This window comes from Scyliorhinus torazame, chromosome 4 (genome assembly GCF_047496885.1).
Source record: "Scyliorhinus torazame isolate Kashiwa2021f chromosome 4, sScyTor2.1, whole genome shotgun sequence".
NCBI lineage: Eukaryota > Metazoa > Chordata > Chondrichthyes > Carcharhiniformes > Scyliorhinidae > Scyliorhinus > Scyliorhinus torazame.
This window is the reverse complement of record NC_092710.1, coordinates 121738128-121753113: the sequence shown is the minus strand read 5'-3', so window position 1 is coordinate 121753113 and position 14986 is coordinate 121738128. Positions and strand designations below refer to the sequence as shown.

The window sequence follows — 14986 nt, the reverse complement described above, 5'->3', positions numbered from 1 at the left end:
GGGGCAAGATCAAGAATGATAAAATCTTGCGGTGGAGAATCGAGCTCTCCACCTATAATTACGAGATCTTGTATCGCCCCGGTAAGCTCAACGAGCCCCCAGACGCCCTCTCCCGAGGTACATGTGCCAGCGCACAAGTGGACCAACTCCGGGCCCGACACGACAGCCTTTGTCACCCGGGGGTCACTCGATTGTACCATCTGGTCAAAGCTCGCAATCTGCCCTACTCCATCGAGGAAGTAAGGACAGTCACCAGGGACTGCCAGGTCTGTGCGGAGTGCAAGCCGCACTTCTACCGGCCAGACCGTGTGCGCCTGGTGAAGGCTTCCCGCCCCTTTGAACGCCTCAGCGTGGATTTCAAAGGGCCCTCCCCTCCACCGACCGTAACACGTACATTCTCATTGTGGTCGATGGGTACTCCAGATTCCCCTTCGCCATCACATGCCCCGATATGACGTCTGCCACCATCATCAAGGCACTCAGCACCATCTTCGCTCTGTTCGGTTTCCCCGTCTACATCCACAGTGACAGGGGATCCTCATTCATGAGCGATGAGCCGCGTCAGTTCCTGCTCAGCAGGGGTATAGCCTCCAGCAGGATGACCAGCTACAACCCCCGGGGAAACGGGCAAGTAGAACGGGAGAATGGGACGGTTTGGAGGGCCGTCCAGCTGGCCCTATGGTCCAGGAACCTCCCAGCCTCTCGCTGGCGAGAGGTCCTCCCTGACGCTCTACACTTCATCTGGTCACTATTGTGCACCGCCACTAATAACACACCCCATGAACGTGTTTTTACCTTCCTCAGGAAGTCCACATCTGGGGTGTCGCTCCCGACTTGGCTCGCTGCTCCAGGACCGGTCCTTCTCTGTAGGCACGTCCGACTCCGCAAAGCGGACCCCTTGGTGGACAGGGTTCACCTGCTCCACGCCAACCCTCAATATTCCTACCTTGAGTTCCCCGATGGCCGCCAAGATACTGTCTCACTCAGGGACCTGGCACCGTCAGGTTCCACCCCAACACCCTCCCACCCCCACCTCCCACCTCGTGGCCAATATTGACCCCCACCAGACCACACCCCCCTCCCCTTTTCCGCTCAAGAGGACGAAGAGGACTTGGGCACGCTCCCGGAGTTCCCCGATGACTGGCCAGCATCAGCACCGCCACTACCACTATCGATGCCACCTCCACCAGCACCGACTTCGCTGCCACCGTTACGCCGCTCTCAACGAAGCACCAAAGCACCGGACCGGCTGAACCTTTGACGGACTCCGGACCGTCAACATGGAGTTTTCTTTCCCTACCACTGTACATAATTGCACTAATTGTATATAGTTTCACGTCACCCCCGCCGGACTCATTTTTAACAGGAGGTGAATGTGGTGAACCACTGTAAAGGAGATGTAAGGTAGGACCTGCATTACAGGTTCGCCGGTAGCTCCTGCCGGCTGGCTCCACCCACGGAGAACTGTATAAATATGCATGACCTCCAGTGCCCTGCCTTTTCACTAGCTGCAGCAGGAGGCCACGCATCTGACTGTAATAAAACCTCAGTTGTACCCAACTTTAGTCTTTGTGCAATTGATCATGCATCACAGGCTATGCTTGTATCCACTGGAGTTTAAAAGAGTGAGACGTGACTTGATCGAAACAGATACAATTGTGAGGAGTCTTGACAGGGTCGATGTGGGAAGGATGATTTCTTTTGTGGGAAAATCTAGAACTAGGGGGTCACGGTTTAAAACGGAGATCAGGAGAATTTTTTCTCTCAGAGGATTGTGAGTCTTTGGAACTCTCTTCCTGAATAGGTGGTGGAAGCAGAGTCTGAATATTCTGAAGGCGGAGGTGGACTGTTTCTTGGTAAGCAAGGTTACCGGGGATAGGTGGGATGCAGATTTACGGGAACTATCAGATCAGCCATGATCTTATTCCCGTACCGGCCTCCCCGAACAGGCGCCAGAATGTGGCGATTAGGGGCTTTTCACAGTAACTTCATTGACGCCTACTTGTGACAATAAACGATTATTATTATTATTATTATTAAATGGCAGAGCAGGCTTGAAAAGGCTGAATGGCCTACTGCTGTTCCTTGTTCGTATGTCTTACAAATTGCAGGAACCTGGCCATCTCCAAGCTATTAAGGATCGCAATGTTTTTTTAGAAAGCTCTTATTAAGAAAAACTGAATGGTGTTGAAATCTAATACATGTGATGTGAACTAAAACAGATGATTCCCAATCCTTTCAGAATGTGTAAAATGTTTTTGGAAGCAGGAATATGGTTCGAGTTAAGCCCAAGGCTAAAATAAATCTCAGTTCAGTTCACATGCAATTTCCCTTTTAATGTGCAATTTATAAATATGGCAAAAAGTAAACATTGTGTCAAGGGGGAAAAGTGTGACAAAATGGAGTGAATCAATTGAAAACATGGCTAAGGCAGACTGATGTGTAAAATGACTGGCATTAAATGCGTGTATAATTTATAATGAAATATTACTGGGAGCCTATGTATGTTTCTGTGGCAGGAGAGTACAAAGGAGGAAGAGAAAGATGAATTCAACTTCAGAGATTTCAGTTTTTTCCTGCTTTGAATAAACATTTTTCTCTTATACAGAGTTATAACAGGGCCGACTGTATCCAATTCGGGGCACTGCACTTTAGGAGGATTTGAAGGCTTAAGAGAGAGTGCAGGAAAGAATTACAAGAATAGTTTCAGAAATGAGATACCTCAATTGCATGGACAGACTGGAGAAGCTGGACTTGTTCTCCTAGAAGCAGAGAAGGTTGAGGGGTGATTTTTTTTTTTTGTGCTCAAAATCCTGAATAGAGGCCAGGCTTTTTAAGATGGCGGGCTTTCCCATACACCACCACGGATACTGGCTGGCACGCAATCATTTAAATTGGCTGGAGGGGGACTTCCACCTCTCATTCAGGAGCAAGTCCGACTCAGACAGTTGAATGGTCGACAGCTCTCTCATCCCAGCGGTGCCAGGTGCTGCAGTGGACAGGACTACGCCTAGAAGTAATTCCCAGTGTCTAGGTCCTGAGGGAACAGGACCAAGTAAGTAGCGGCACCTTAAGGTGGGGAAGGGATGTAGCACAGTGGTAGCACTGTTGCTTCACAGCTCCAGGATCCCAGGCTCGATTCCTGGATTGGGTCACTGTCTGTACGGAGTCTGCACATTTCTCCCCGTGTCTGCGTGGGTTTCCTCCGGGTGCTCCGGTTTCCTCCCACAAGTCCCGAAAGACATATGGTTAGGTGAATTGGACATTCTGAATTCTTCCTCTGTGTACCCGAACAGGTGCCAGAATGTGGCGACGAGGGACTTTTCACAGTAACTTAATTGCAGTGTTAATGCAAGCCTACTTGTGACAATAAAGATTATTTTTTTTAAAAGGTGAGACGTTGTGGTTGGGCAGAGGGTGAGAGTGGTGGGGATGAATCGACAGGAGTTGGTGGGGATGTTGGCAGAGAAGGTGGGCGGGGAGGGTGGAGAGTGAACACCCATCTACTTTGCAGGTAGACAGATCAGATATGGCCCTAGCAAAGGCTTTCTCCATGGTGGTCTGGAGTGAAGTAAATTAACTTTTAAAGATGCTAGAGAAACACAGAATAATATTGTTGACGGTTGGTATTTTTAAACATATGAGAAATGCCCTTATACTACAATGCAATGGAACCACAAAATAAAAAATCCTCAGAGTGAGAGGCAACAAACAAAATTTTGAATCTTTAGGATTTGTTACAGGATGGTCATTTCTACTCTCATATGCACTGCTGTGAGACCTTCAAAGCAAAAGGCCCAAAGTTAAGTGGCAATTAATCTGAAGCACTGTTTAGGCTCTAACCTATTCTTCTGGCCAAGGAAGCTCACTGACAATATTGCCGATCTAGTAGGATATTGTGTATTAGCTCATGAACGGTGGATAAAAACATTTTGGGCTGTCAGAATTAATTAATAGCTCAATTAATTTCATTCTCTTTTATAATGGCCCACAACTGGAATTATTGTTCATCATTTGAGGTAGTGCATGTGACTACATGTGTTTATGTTATCTTCAAAATCAGAATAACTGCAAAATTATTTTCATCTCATATTTTAGCTCCTCCATGAATATTTTCGGCAACTATATGTCAATCCTAAAGCACAAAAGTGGTTGGGATCTGGAATGTACTTCCTGAGTGCGTGGTGGAGACAGGGTCAATTGAGGCTTTCATAATGGAATTGGATCATTATCTAAAAACGGAAAATTTGCCTGGCTGCAGGGAGAAAGCAGAAGAGTGGCACCAGGCTAATTGCTCTTAAGAGAGCTAGCACAAATACAATGGACCAAATGGTCTCCTTCTGTGCTATAAACATAACATGGTTCTATGAATTGATGCAATGTTATTGAATTAATACCATCTAAGGAACCAGTTTTGAATCTGGAGCACAGTTTCCCAAGCAAATTAATTTATTATTATTCGTCAATATCCTGCTGCGTCATTTTGACATTGTGTTATCGTGTATAATGGGTGATGGCAAGTCACAGTCATCTTGCCATTTCTCCTGATTGATATTTCCACAAGGCAGCCCATTTATCACTCTCTTCTTACACAAGGTCAAAAGTATCTTCTGAGAGTCAAGGCCTAGTGCAATCTTCAGTTGAGTCACAGTTTGAGGCTTGACGATTGAATGGACTAGATTTTACTGACGGAATTGAATCAGCATTTTAAAATCATTGGGGTAGATTTATCCTCTGTGTGGGCACATCTGTGCAGTGTGTCTGGTAGACCAGGCAGGCGGCTACTGAGAGGGCAGTGCCTCATTAATATTTAGCAGGCAGACACACACCAAATTGTAAAATATTCAAAGATGTTCATTTTTGTTGACATATTTGTTTTGCATAGTCCTCCTTTTGACCACTGCCAATCTTAGTTTCAAAGTGACAAAATCATTTATGACTCTTGATTCGTCTCCCAACTGCAGAAATCCAGCCTCTCGTGTGAACAACTGAACAATTATTAGACAATCAAATGATGGTTTCCACGTACCTGAGGCACCCATTTTGGAGATACAAAGCTGGTGGCTTCTATGACAGATAAGCCCGTTTCTGACAGAAGGTTGATCAATTTAATTTTTACTTCCGTTGGTACAATCACCTGAAAACAATTCATCCAAATATAGTAAAATACCAATCTTCTTAAAATGTTCAGTAACAATGATACAAAAATTGGTGGGGGGCTGTTCTTGACAAGGATATCAGAGAGACTCTAAAAAGGGTCTAAGTGCTTTCCTAATGTAAACATTAGTAAAGGGGATGCTAATTTTTGACCACAGTACCTTACAGTGCAGTGGCATATTAGAAAATTACACCAGCACTAATTGTGTCTTTACAACCTATGGGCCTGCTGTTTGAATCCAGCATGTGCCATTAAGCTATTGTGCTACTCAATCATGTAGACATGATGTGACTTCAGCATTACCACACCTAAGATCAGCCTGAGTCGCAGAAATCAATATTCAACACTGGATCTGAATGGACCATCAAATGCACTTAAGCATCCAGTCAGCAGGAAGCTGTGAGAAAACACTCTTCCTATCTTGATGTTAGGTAAAGTGGGCACTGCACGCTGATAACATATTAGATATTGAGTGCATTCTATCCGATTCATTATCGAAAGCGCAATTGCAAATTTCAAAAATTTGCCTTAAAGACTTTATTTTCTCACTCTCACAGAGTTTTTTGGGTGTGTGTATAGCTAGGAGGTCCCCAGTCAGCTAACTGCAGCTCCCTGTCAATCAGTAAGCATCTGAATAAAAATTTAAAGGTAGATTGGAACATAGGAACAAGAGTAGGCCATTCAGCCTCTCGAGCTGAATTAAATCATGGCTGAATTGTACCTTCACTCCATCTACCTGGGTTGGTTCCATCATCCTTAATGCCCATGTCTAATAGAAATCTGTCAATCGCGGTTTTGAACTCTGTTCATTGTATAACTAAAAGTATGTTAAAACACATTTAGAAAGAGGTTTATGTCAGAATATAATTGTTTTCCTTGATTAAAGACTCACAAGGTAAACTAATGACGCTCAAACTTATTGTGTTGAATATTATTTTTTGCTGAAGTAAACATACCTTTTCATTCTGTAGTCCATCTCTAGGTCCAACTTCTACTATCTTTACAAATTCAGGAAGGGCTGGTATGACATTGTTCTGGAGGTAAAAAAAAAGTAAAAACTGAAGCAAAGATCAAATTCCACCAAGCAAGTTTCTGTTCTGTTCTGCAGTTCAATGCACTTGCAAAGCTTCGGGACCAATATTCCCCATGTGTCAGCTGTGGCTCAGTTTGCAGCACTGGTGCCTCTGACGGACAAGGCTGTGGGTTCAAGTACCACTCTAGAACTTGAACTCATTCCATTGCAATACTGGGGGAGTACGGCGCTGTCAGAGGTATCTTCTTTCAGGTGAGACATTAAACTGGGCACCCGAAAAGATTCTATGATGCTATTTTGAAGAAGAGCAGGGTAATTACCATTGGTATCTTGGTAATATTTATCCCTCTATCAACATTACAAAAAATTGCTTGTCTAGTCAAAATCACATTGATGTTTATGTGAATTTACTATGAACAAACCATTGCATTCCTTATATTACAACAGTGACTGCACCAGAAATATTTCATTTTTCTACAAAGCACTTTGAGATGTTCAGTGGCTGTGAAAAGTGTTATCTGAATATTAATCTTTCTTACAACTACTCTCCGCCACATGACATACAGTTTTAATGAAAGAGAAAAACCTTCCTTATAGTCTACAGGCAGAAGACATTGGGCGGGGTTTTCCCTTTGGGCGGCTAAGTGCCGATGCCGGCGTAAAAACGGGAGTGTTTTACTCCGGCGTCGGCGCCCGTTCCAAGAGCCGATTCTCCGGGCCACACTGGGGTAGCACGGTGCTGGAGCGGCTCACACCGCTCCAGCTGCCGATCCCGGCCTGAACTCGGCGCCGCGGGGTCCGTGCATGCGCAGTTAGGCTGGCGGCAACTAGCGCATGCGCAGTGGCCTACTTCCCCGCGCCGGCCCCGATGCCAAATAACGCAGGGCTACAGGAGCCGGCGTGGAGGAAAGGAGGCCTAGGAACAGAGAGGCCGGCCTGCTGATCTGTGGAGCCCGATCGCGGGCCAGGCCACTACGGAGGCCGCCGCGGGGTCGGACCCTTCCTCCCCCCACAAGCCGCCCCCGGACCCTTCAACACTGAGGCCCCGCCAGCTCAGGGGATGTTAGAACTCGCCTTTTTGATGATGGCCACTCGGCCCATCCGGGCCGGAGAGTCGTCGCATACCCCGACCGGCGCGCGCCGACCACGCCGGCCCCAATGGTGCCGATTCTCCACTCTGCCGAGAATCGCGTCCCGGCATCCAGAGGGCGGGGCGCGATTGAGCGGCACGCCGGCGATTCTCCAACCAGGCGGGGGGTCGGAGAATCCGCCCCATAAGAACCAACATCACAAAACCTTCCCTATAGTCTCCAGATGGAAGAAAATATATCATGTGAATACCATGAATCTTGTAAAAACATACAGCAGTTGGACATGTTTGTTTTCACCTCTCAAAGAGACCCGAAAGATCCCTTGGAATGCAAGACACGTTACGCAAGTGCTTCAATGACACACAACATTTCATATGAACATTTAGGGCAAATTTCCATCAAAAGACTTCCAGGCTGAAATCAAAGCTGCAATTTTCAAATCTCCAATGGGCCGGATCCAGCCTGGTAGGGCAGTTGCAGCTCCTTGTTGTCATGGAGAATTCCCATTTCAGGAAGTTGAGGAACATGAAATCAAAAGGGATTCCGATCATATCTTCCACTAAATCTATTCAATCAGTGCAGAATATCAAAGGTGGCATCCGAATATTTTGTGTTCCATACTACTGTGCTAAAAAACAGTATGGAATTGGGAAGGCAATAGAAGGATGAATAAATATTGATACAGGGTTCCATATGAACACATGAAAATAAATAGCAGTATTCACAACAAAATATTAACAGGAAGATGTAAATTTTTAAAACCAATTCATATTAATGGGATCATCCCAGTAGATGATTTCCACCACATAAACCGGAATTTGATTATTTGTTGTGGTAATAGATTGAGTCCTCTCAAGTCTGTGATTTCCAATAACAAGAATTTTATTCACAAGTATGGTAAGGTAAAGTCGCCCTTGCCCCAGGTGACCATAGGCTGCTTTCTCCTTTGAGGGGGAGAGCTGACCGGTGGTGATTTAACCTGATGATCAACACAGGTTGAGAAGGCGGGCCACTTACCTTATTCACAGGTATATGTGAGGGAGCCACAGCTTGGTTCTACAGGCTACCTCCCCAACATAAAGGCTGCATAACATATTTATCTTTCACTATACTACCTGACATACCTAATAAATAGAATTATACAGGCTGCTGATGTTCCCTGTTATCTCAATGGGAGGTTGAGAATGCCTCCAATCAAATCCTCCCAGTCTGTGCTTCTTATCAGCATAACATCTGTTTATCCATCCTGTGAAGTTTTATAATTTGCGGTTACTAGTTCAGTTCCCACAGTACCACACCCATCTATGTTAGCTATGTTGCATCTATGTTAGCTATGTTGCCTATATGTTAGCTATATTCCCGATCAAGCCAAGAAAGAGCTGTAATAACTACTCTTGTCTACTTTTCAAGCTTTTCATGCTCATAACTACATTTGTCTACTTCAAAGCTATTAATGTTTATCTTAGTATCAATCGTAATATCAAATCATTTCAATTACACCCTTCATTCTTCAACAGTGATTATTGACAAAAACATCTCCTTTAATTCCAAAGTAAATCATTCACTTATGGATTAAATTCATTCAGCCCGTTTTACACCTGTGGGAATAGTAGCATTATTTATTAGGACTGCAGTTTCCCATCCTTCGAACAATTGCTATCAGTACAATGTTCAATGCATTATTTTGTCATATATCAGTTTGTTAGCTATGCAGCTATTAGCGAGGATTTGGGTGATTGGGAGGGGGAGGGCGTGGTTTGGTCACAGGGGCACAATGTAGCTCGTGGTTCTCTTCAATGTCCAATAACAATGTGGCACATAAACTAATTGACCAGTTACAGTTATCCAAACTAGCTTGCCTGTGCTAGCCATAACCTCTTCCATTCCTTCTTTCGGCTGCTGTAATTCACCCCATCAATTCGAATGATTTGCTTACCCAAATTAAAATGCTTCACCCAATTTGTTCACATAAAATAAGGTCATGTGAGCAGTCCGATTGTTTTCAAAATGCCTCCGACCAATCTCTGTCGTGGATTTGTGGTAATTACAGAGGCAGAAGTGCCCCCAGCCTCTCTCTCCAACCACACACACACTTCATGTTTTGAATGATTATATGTGGGGCTCAATGAATGAAGTTGTCTTTCTGAGCTGCTGTTTATGAATTCCTGGCAGGTTATTGCACTGGTTACACCAGGGGTTAATACAGATCAAGAGAGCTAACTGGAGCTACAGCTTGGCCAAGAGTGGGTAGCAATGAAGGTCTGGAGCGTCTTACCTGCAGTCCTAAAGCGAGGAGAGTGTCTCCAGTGGAGAGCCAGTCCATGTTCAGGCCGCTGCTCAGACATTCTTTGATGGTCGAGGGAACGTTCCCCATGGACGCTCCTCCCCGCCACACACACACACACACTGGCCGAGACACACAGATCGACCCTTTCTTTTAATGCAATCGCCGACTAATCGACTCCAAAGAAGCATAAAATAAATAAATAAAATTGTTTACTTAAAAAAACCCGGCGGTGACTACAGGAGCAATATGCTGCTGATGCACTGGCGGCGGATCAGCATCCAAGTACCGCTGGGTATCTTATCCCCTGCTTTCTGCTCTCTCTAAGTGCAGATGCTGCACAGACACTGCACCAAGAGCACGCCCAGTCTGTACGCGTGCAACTGGAAAATCCATCTGGACGTGGACACTTGACACATCCGCATCAGTCGTGGAAAATACCCACCAGCTTCCACACAATGGATTAAATATTTTCCAGGGCACTGGATCATGCAACAAAATAAAACGGATTTTTCTTTATACTCAAGATTATTTAAGTACATTTTGTGTGTCAGTCCTTGCCTCCTAGTCTTATCAATAGCTTTGACAAAGAGTCCTCCAGACTCAAGACGTTAGCTCTCTTCTCTCCAAAGATGCTGTCAGACCTGCTGAGATTGTCCAGCATTTTCTGTTTTTGTTCCCAAGTTCTACGTTGAGGTGTCCAGGACTTAAGCATAACAACCACAGTCGACACTTGCCTAAAATCCTGAGGGAGTGCTGCACGGTCAGATGTACTTTTGCATGAGATGTTTAAATGAAGTTCCATCCCTCAGGTCAAATCACATGGCATGTTTTCGAAGGAGGTGATGCTCTGGCCAATATTAATCCCTCAGTCAGCATCACTAAAAACAGGTGACCTTTTTTCATTCTTTCATGGGGTGTGGTCATCACTGGCTGGGCCAGCATTTATTGCCCCCCCCCCCCCCTCAATTGCCCATTAACTGAGTGGTTGGCTAGGCCATTTCAGGGGCATTTAACAGTTAACCACATTGCTGTGGGTCTGGAGTCACATATAGACCAGACCAGGTAAATGCATACGGACGTTAGTGAACCAGATGGGGTTTTGCAACAATCCACGATGGTTTAATGCATAAATTCAGATCTTTAAAAACTGAACCCAAATGTCACCATCTGCTGTTGTGGGGTTTGAACCCAGGTCCCCCGAGCATTATCTTGGGTCTCTGGATCACTATTCCAATAACAATACCACTATGTCAACAGCTCCCTTGAACAGTCATACATGGTTATTTGTGGGAGCTTGCGGGGGCAAATTGGCTGCTGTGCTTTCTTCATTCAGTGAATAATTTCAAAATTACTACATAGACTGCAAAATGGTTTGAAATGTTGCGAAAAGCACTTTGTAAGTACAAGTCTTTCTTTTATCTTTGAATATAGTGGCCCATAGAAACATGGCCACAGGCCATTAATATTTGGTCCTCATGTCCTAATTTGGTAACCAGGTAGCACACACATATTCAGATGGAAACAAAGCACCCACCATGTTGGTGTCAGGTTGGTAGGTTGGTGGTTGGATCAAAAGCCGAATGTTTTATTAAAATTAAGTTCATACACTTTTCCCGCAATCCTTTTCAATTTTTACTATGACCCAATGCCTGAGTCACCAGGGAAAATCCTTCAGCCGTGCCACTTAAAGGGATCATGATGTAAAAGAAGGATTTGTTACAGCTCCTTTCACAACCTCAAATGTCCCAAATTATTATTATTTTTTACTAATCCTTATGTCACAAGTAGGCTTACATTAACATTGCAATTAAGTTATTGTGAAAAGCCCCTACTTGCCACATTCCGGTGCCTGTTCAGGTACACAGATGGAGAATTCAGGATGTCCAATTCACCTTACAGCACGTCTTTCGGGACACCCGGAGGAAACCCACGCAGACACGGGAGAACCTGCAGACTCCGCAGGTTCAAGCCAGGAATCAAACCTGGGACCCTGGCGCTGTGAAGCAACAGTGCTAACCACCGTGCTACCGTGGAATTGCTTTCTAGTCAACTTTTTTGAAGTGGACTCATTGTTGTAATGCAGGAAACATGGCAGCCATCTTGTGCACTGAAAGCTCTACAAACGGCAATGTGGGTGGTCTGGTACGGCAGTTTTGGGGCAGAAGTAGAAAGAAGAGTAGCAAGAAAGGCAGCAGAGAGTAGGAGCAGCTGCCATGGGAGGAAGAAGGAAGAAGGTACTGCATGGGAGGACACACCCACAATGGGTCTTTAGAAAGCATTTTAACTTTCCAAATATCATGGAAGAGCAGCGAATGAGGTGCCTTCACTTTATGATGGATGCTGTCACTGAGGTATGTCACATGCTGCAACCACAACCCAACCTCGTATCATGTCATGCACAGCACTGTCTGTGACTGTCAACATCACCATGGCCCTTACAGATAATGCCACTGACTTTTTCCAGACTTCAACGTGACATGTCGTACTGCATCAACCTATCACAAAGGTTGCCAAGCCTCACTCCACCAAGAGGAATTACAGCCCCTTCCTTTCTGGGCAAAGTGAAGCAGGATGAGACAGCGCTTCATGCACCATCTCCCGAGGGTAGATGGTACATTAGACTGAACGCACAAATAACTCACATACTCCCTATCATCAGCCTGCCATCCTTATCAATGGAAAGTGAGTCCACTCCCTCATTCTACAGTTGCTTTGGTGTGACACTGTGAAGGTCATTACTCAGCAGCTGGCAGCAGTTACGATTCTTCAATTCTTTCCCTACTTCTATGCCAGTTTTTATTTCAACCAAGTTGGCAAGTTACAGACTGGCTACTGGGGGGAAAGGGTTATCTCCCCTCCTGGGCATGGCTCAGGACTTCTCTCAGGAACCTGGTCAGACGGCCCAGAACAAGAGTCCTGCTGTCACCAAATACAACACTGGGCAAGCTATTGGCATGCTCAAACACTCCTACATGTGCATTATTCGAGAGCAGCTTCTCAGGTCATCTCAAAAGGCAGGGATCCAAATCTTTATCATTGAGAAGCAGTGATCACAATATCATTAGGTTTAGAGTTCCTGTGAAAACAAGGCAAGGAACAATCAAACATGAAAATACTTTTTTTTTTAAAAATAATTTTTATTAAAGGTTTTCATAAAATATCAATAACAAAATGAGAAAGAAAAAAGAACCCAACAGGGTTAAGTACAAAACACAATCTAAAAAAGCAACCCCCCAAACCCCTCCCCCCTGTACATAAATAATAAATTAACATTAACACCCCGACTTAACACAACAGGTGTATACACCCCCTCAGACCCTCCAGTGTAAATAACATAAACAAAAATAAAGTAAACCACCCCCCCCCGCCCCCGAGCTGCTGCTGCCATTGACCAATGTCTATCGTTCTGCCAGAAAGTCTAAGAACGGTTGCCACCGCCTAAAGAACCCTTGTACCGACCCTCTCAAGGCGAATTTCACCCTCTCCGATTTAATGAACCCTGCCATATCGCTGATCCAGGATTCCACGCTTGGGGGCCTCGCATCTTTCCACTGAAGAAGAATCCTTCGCCGGGCTACCAGGGACGCAAAGGCCAGAATTCTGGCCTCTTTCGCCTCCTGCACTCAGCCTCCTCTGCCACCCCAAATATTGCGAGCCGCCAGCCTGGTCTGACCCTGGATCCTACCACCCTCGACACCATCCTCGCTACGCCCTTCCAAAATTCCTCCAACGCTGGGCATGCCCAGAACATATGGGTGTGATTTGCTGGGCTCCCTGAGCACCTAACACACCTGTCCTCACCCCCAAAGAACCGGCTCATCCTTGTCCCGGTCATGTGTGCCCTGTGCAGCACCTTAAACTGTATGAGGCTGAGCCTCGCGCACGAAGAGGACAAATTCACCCTCCCTAGGACATCTGCCCACGTCCCCTCTTCGATCCCCTCTCCCAACTCCTCCTCCTACTTACCTTTCAACTCCACCACCGAGGCCTCCTCCTCCTCCGGCATCATCTGGTAAGTTTCCGAGATCTTCCCCACTCACCCCCCCCCCCCCCCACCCCCCCCCCCCCCCCCCCGAGAGCACCCTGTCCTGTACTGTGTGTGGCAGTAGCCGTGGGAATTCCACCACCTGCCATCTGGCAAACGTCCTTACCTGTAAGTACCTGAAGGTGTTCCCTGGGGGGAGCCCGTACTTCTCCACCAGCTCACCCAAGCTCGCGAACTTCCCGTCCACAAACAGGTCCCCCAACCTTTGTATCCCTGCCCTGTGCCACCCCGAAAACCCTCCACCTGTTCTTCCTGGGGCGAACCGGTGGTTCCCCCGTAATGGGGTCCACGCCGAGGCCCCAACCTCCCCCCTGTGCCGCCTCCACTGCCCCCAGATTTTGAGGGCCGCCACCACCACCGGGCTCGTGGTATACCACCTTGGAGGGAGCGGCAGCGGCGCCGTTGCCAGCGCCCCCAGATTCGTACCCACACAGGACGCCGTCTCCAGCCTCTTCCGTGCAGCTCCCTCCCCCTCCATCAACCACTTGCGCACCATCGTCGCATTGGCGGCCCAGTAGTACCCACAGAGGTTGGGCAGCGCAAGCCCCCCCTATCTCTACTCCGCTCCAGGAACACCCTTCTCACCCTCGGAGTCCCTCACGCCCACACAAACCCCATTATACTCCTGTTAACCCGCCTGAAAAAAGCCTTCGGGATAAACACGGGGAGGCATTGGAACAGGAACAAAAACCTTGGGAGCACCGTCATTTTGATTGACTGCACCCTACCTGCCAAGGACAGCGGCAACGCGTCCCACCTCTTGAACTCCTCCTCCATTTGCTCCACCAGCCTTGTAAAGTTAAGCCTATGCAGGGCCCCCCAGCTCCTGGCCACCTGGACCCCCAAATATCTGAAGCTCCTCTCCGCCCTTTTTAGTGAGAGCTCGCCAATCCCCCTCTCCTGGTCCCCGAGCTGAACTACAAACAGCTCGCTCTTCCCCATATTGAGCTTGTACCCCAAAAAGTCCCCGAATTCCCTAAGGATCCTCATTACCTCTGGCATTCCTCCCACCGGGTCTGCCACATACAGCAGCAGGTCGTCTGCATAAAGCGACACCCAATGCTCCTCTCCACCCCGCACCAACCCCCTCCAGTTCCTCGATTCTCTTAATGCCATAGCCAGGGGTTCAATCGCCAGTGCGAAGAGCGGGGGGGATAGGGGACACCCCTGTCTCGTCCCTCGGTGCAACCGAAAGTACTCGGACCTCCTCCTATTTGTGGCCACACTCGCCATCGGGACCTCATACAACAGCCTAACCCACCTGACAAACCCCTCCCCAAACCCGAACCTCTTCAGCACCTCCCACAGGTACCCTCACTCTACCCTATCGAAGGCTTTCTCAGCATCCATCGCCACCACTATCTCCACCTCC

At 46.8% G+C, this 14986-nt stretch overlaps 1 protein-coding gene across 1 annotated transcript in view; it reads right to left on the bottom strand.

The window, feature by feature from the left end:
• The window catches only part of hmgcll1 (3-hydroxymethyl-3-methylglutaryl-CoA lyase like 1), a 190571-nt gene extending 180694 nt beyond the window's left edge, over positions 1 to 9877 (bottom strand). Inside the window, exons 1-3 of the mRNA XM_072498565.1 lie at positions 9558 to 9877; positions 6115 to 6192; positions 5030 to 5137 (exon numbers count right to left, since the gene is read on the bottom strand). Of these exons, the coding sequence (XP_072354666.1) occupies positions 5030 to 5137; positions 6115 to 6192; positions 9558 to 9656 (285 nt within the window). The 5' untranslated portion in view covers positions 9657 to 9877. The remainder of the gene's footprint in view (positions 1 to 5029; positions 5138 to 6114; positions 6193 to 9557) is intronic.
• Between the last annotated feature and the right edge of the window lie 5109 nt (positions 9878 to 14986).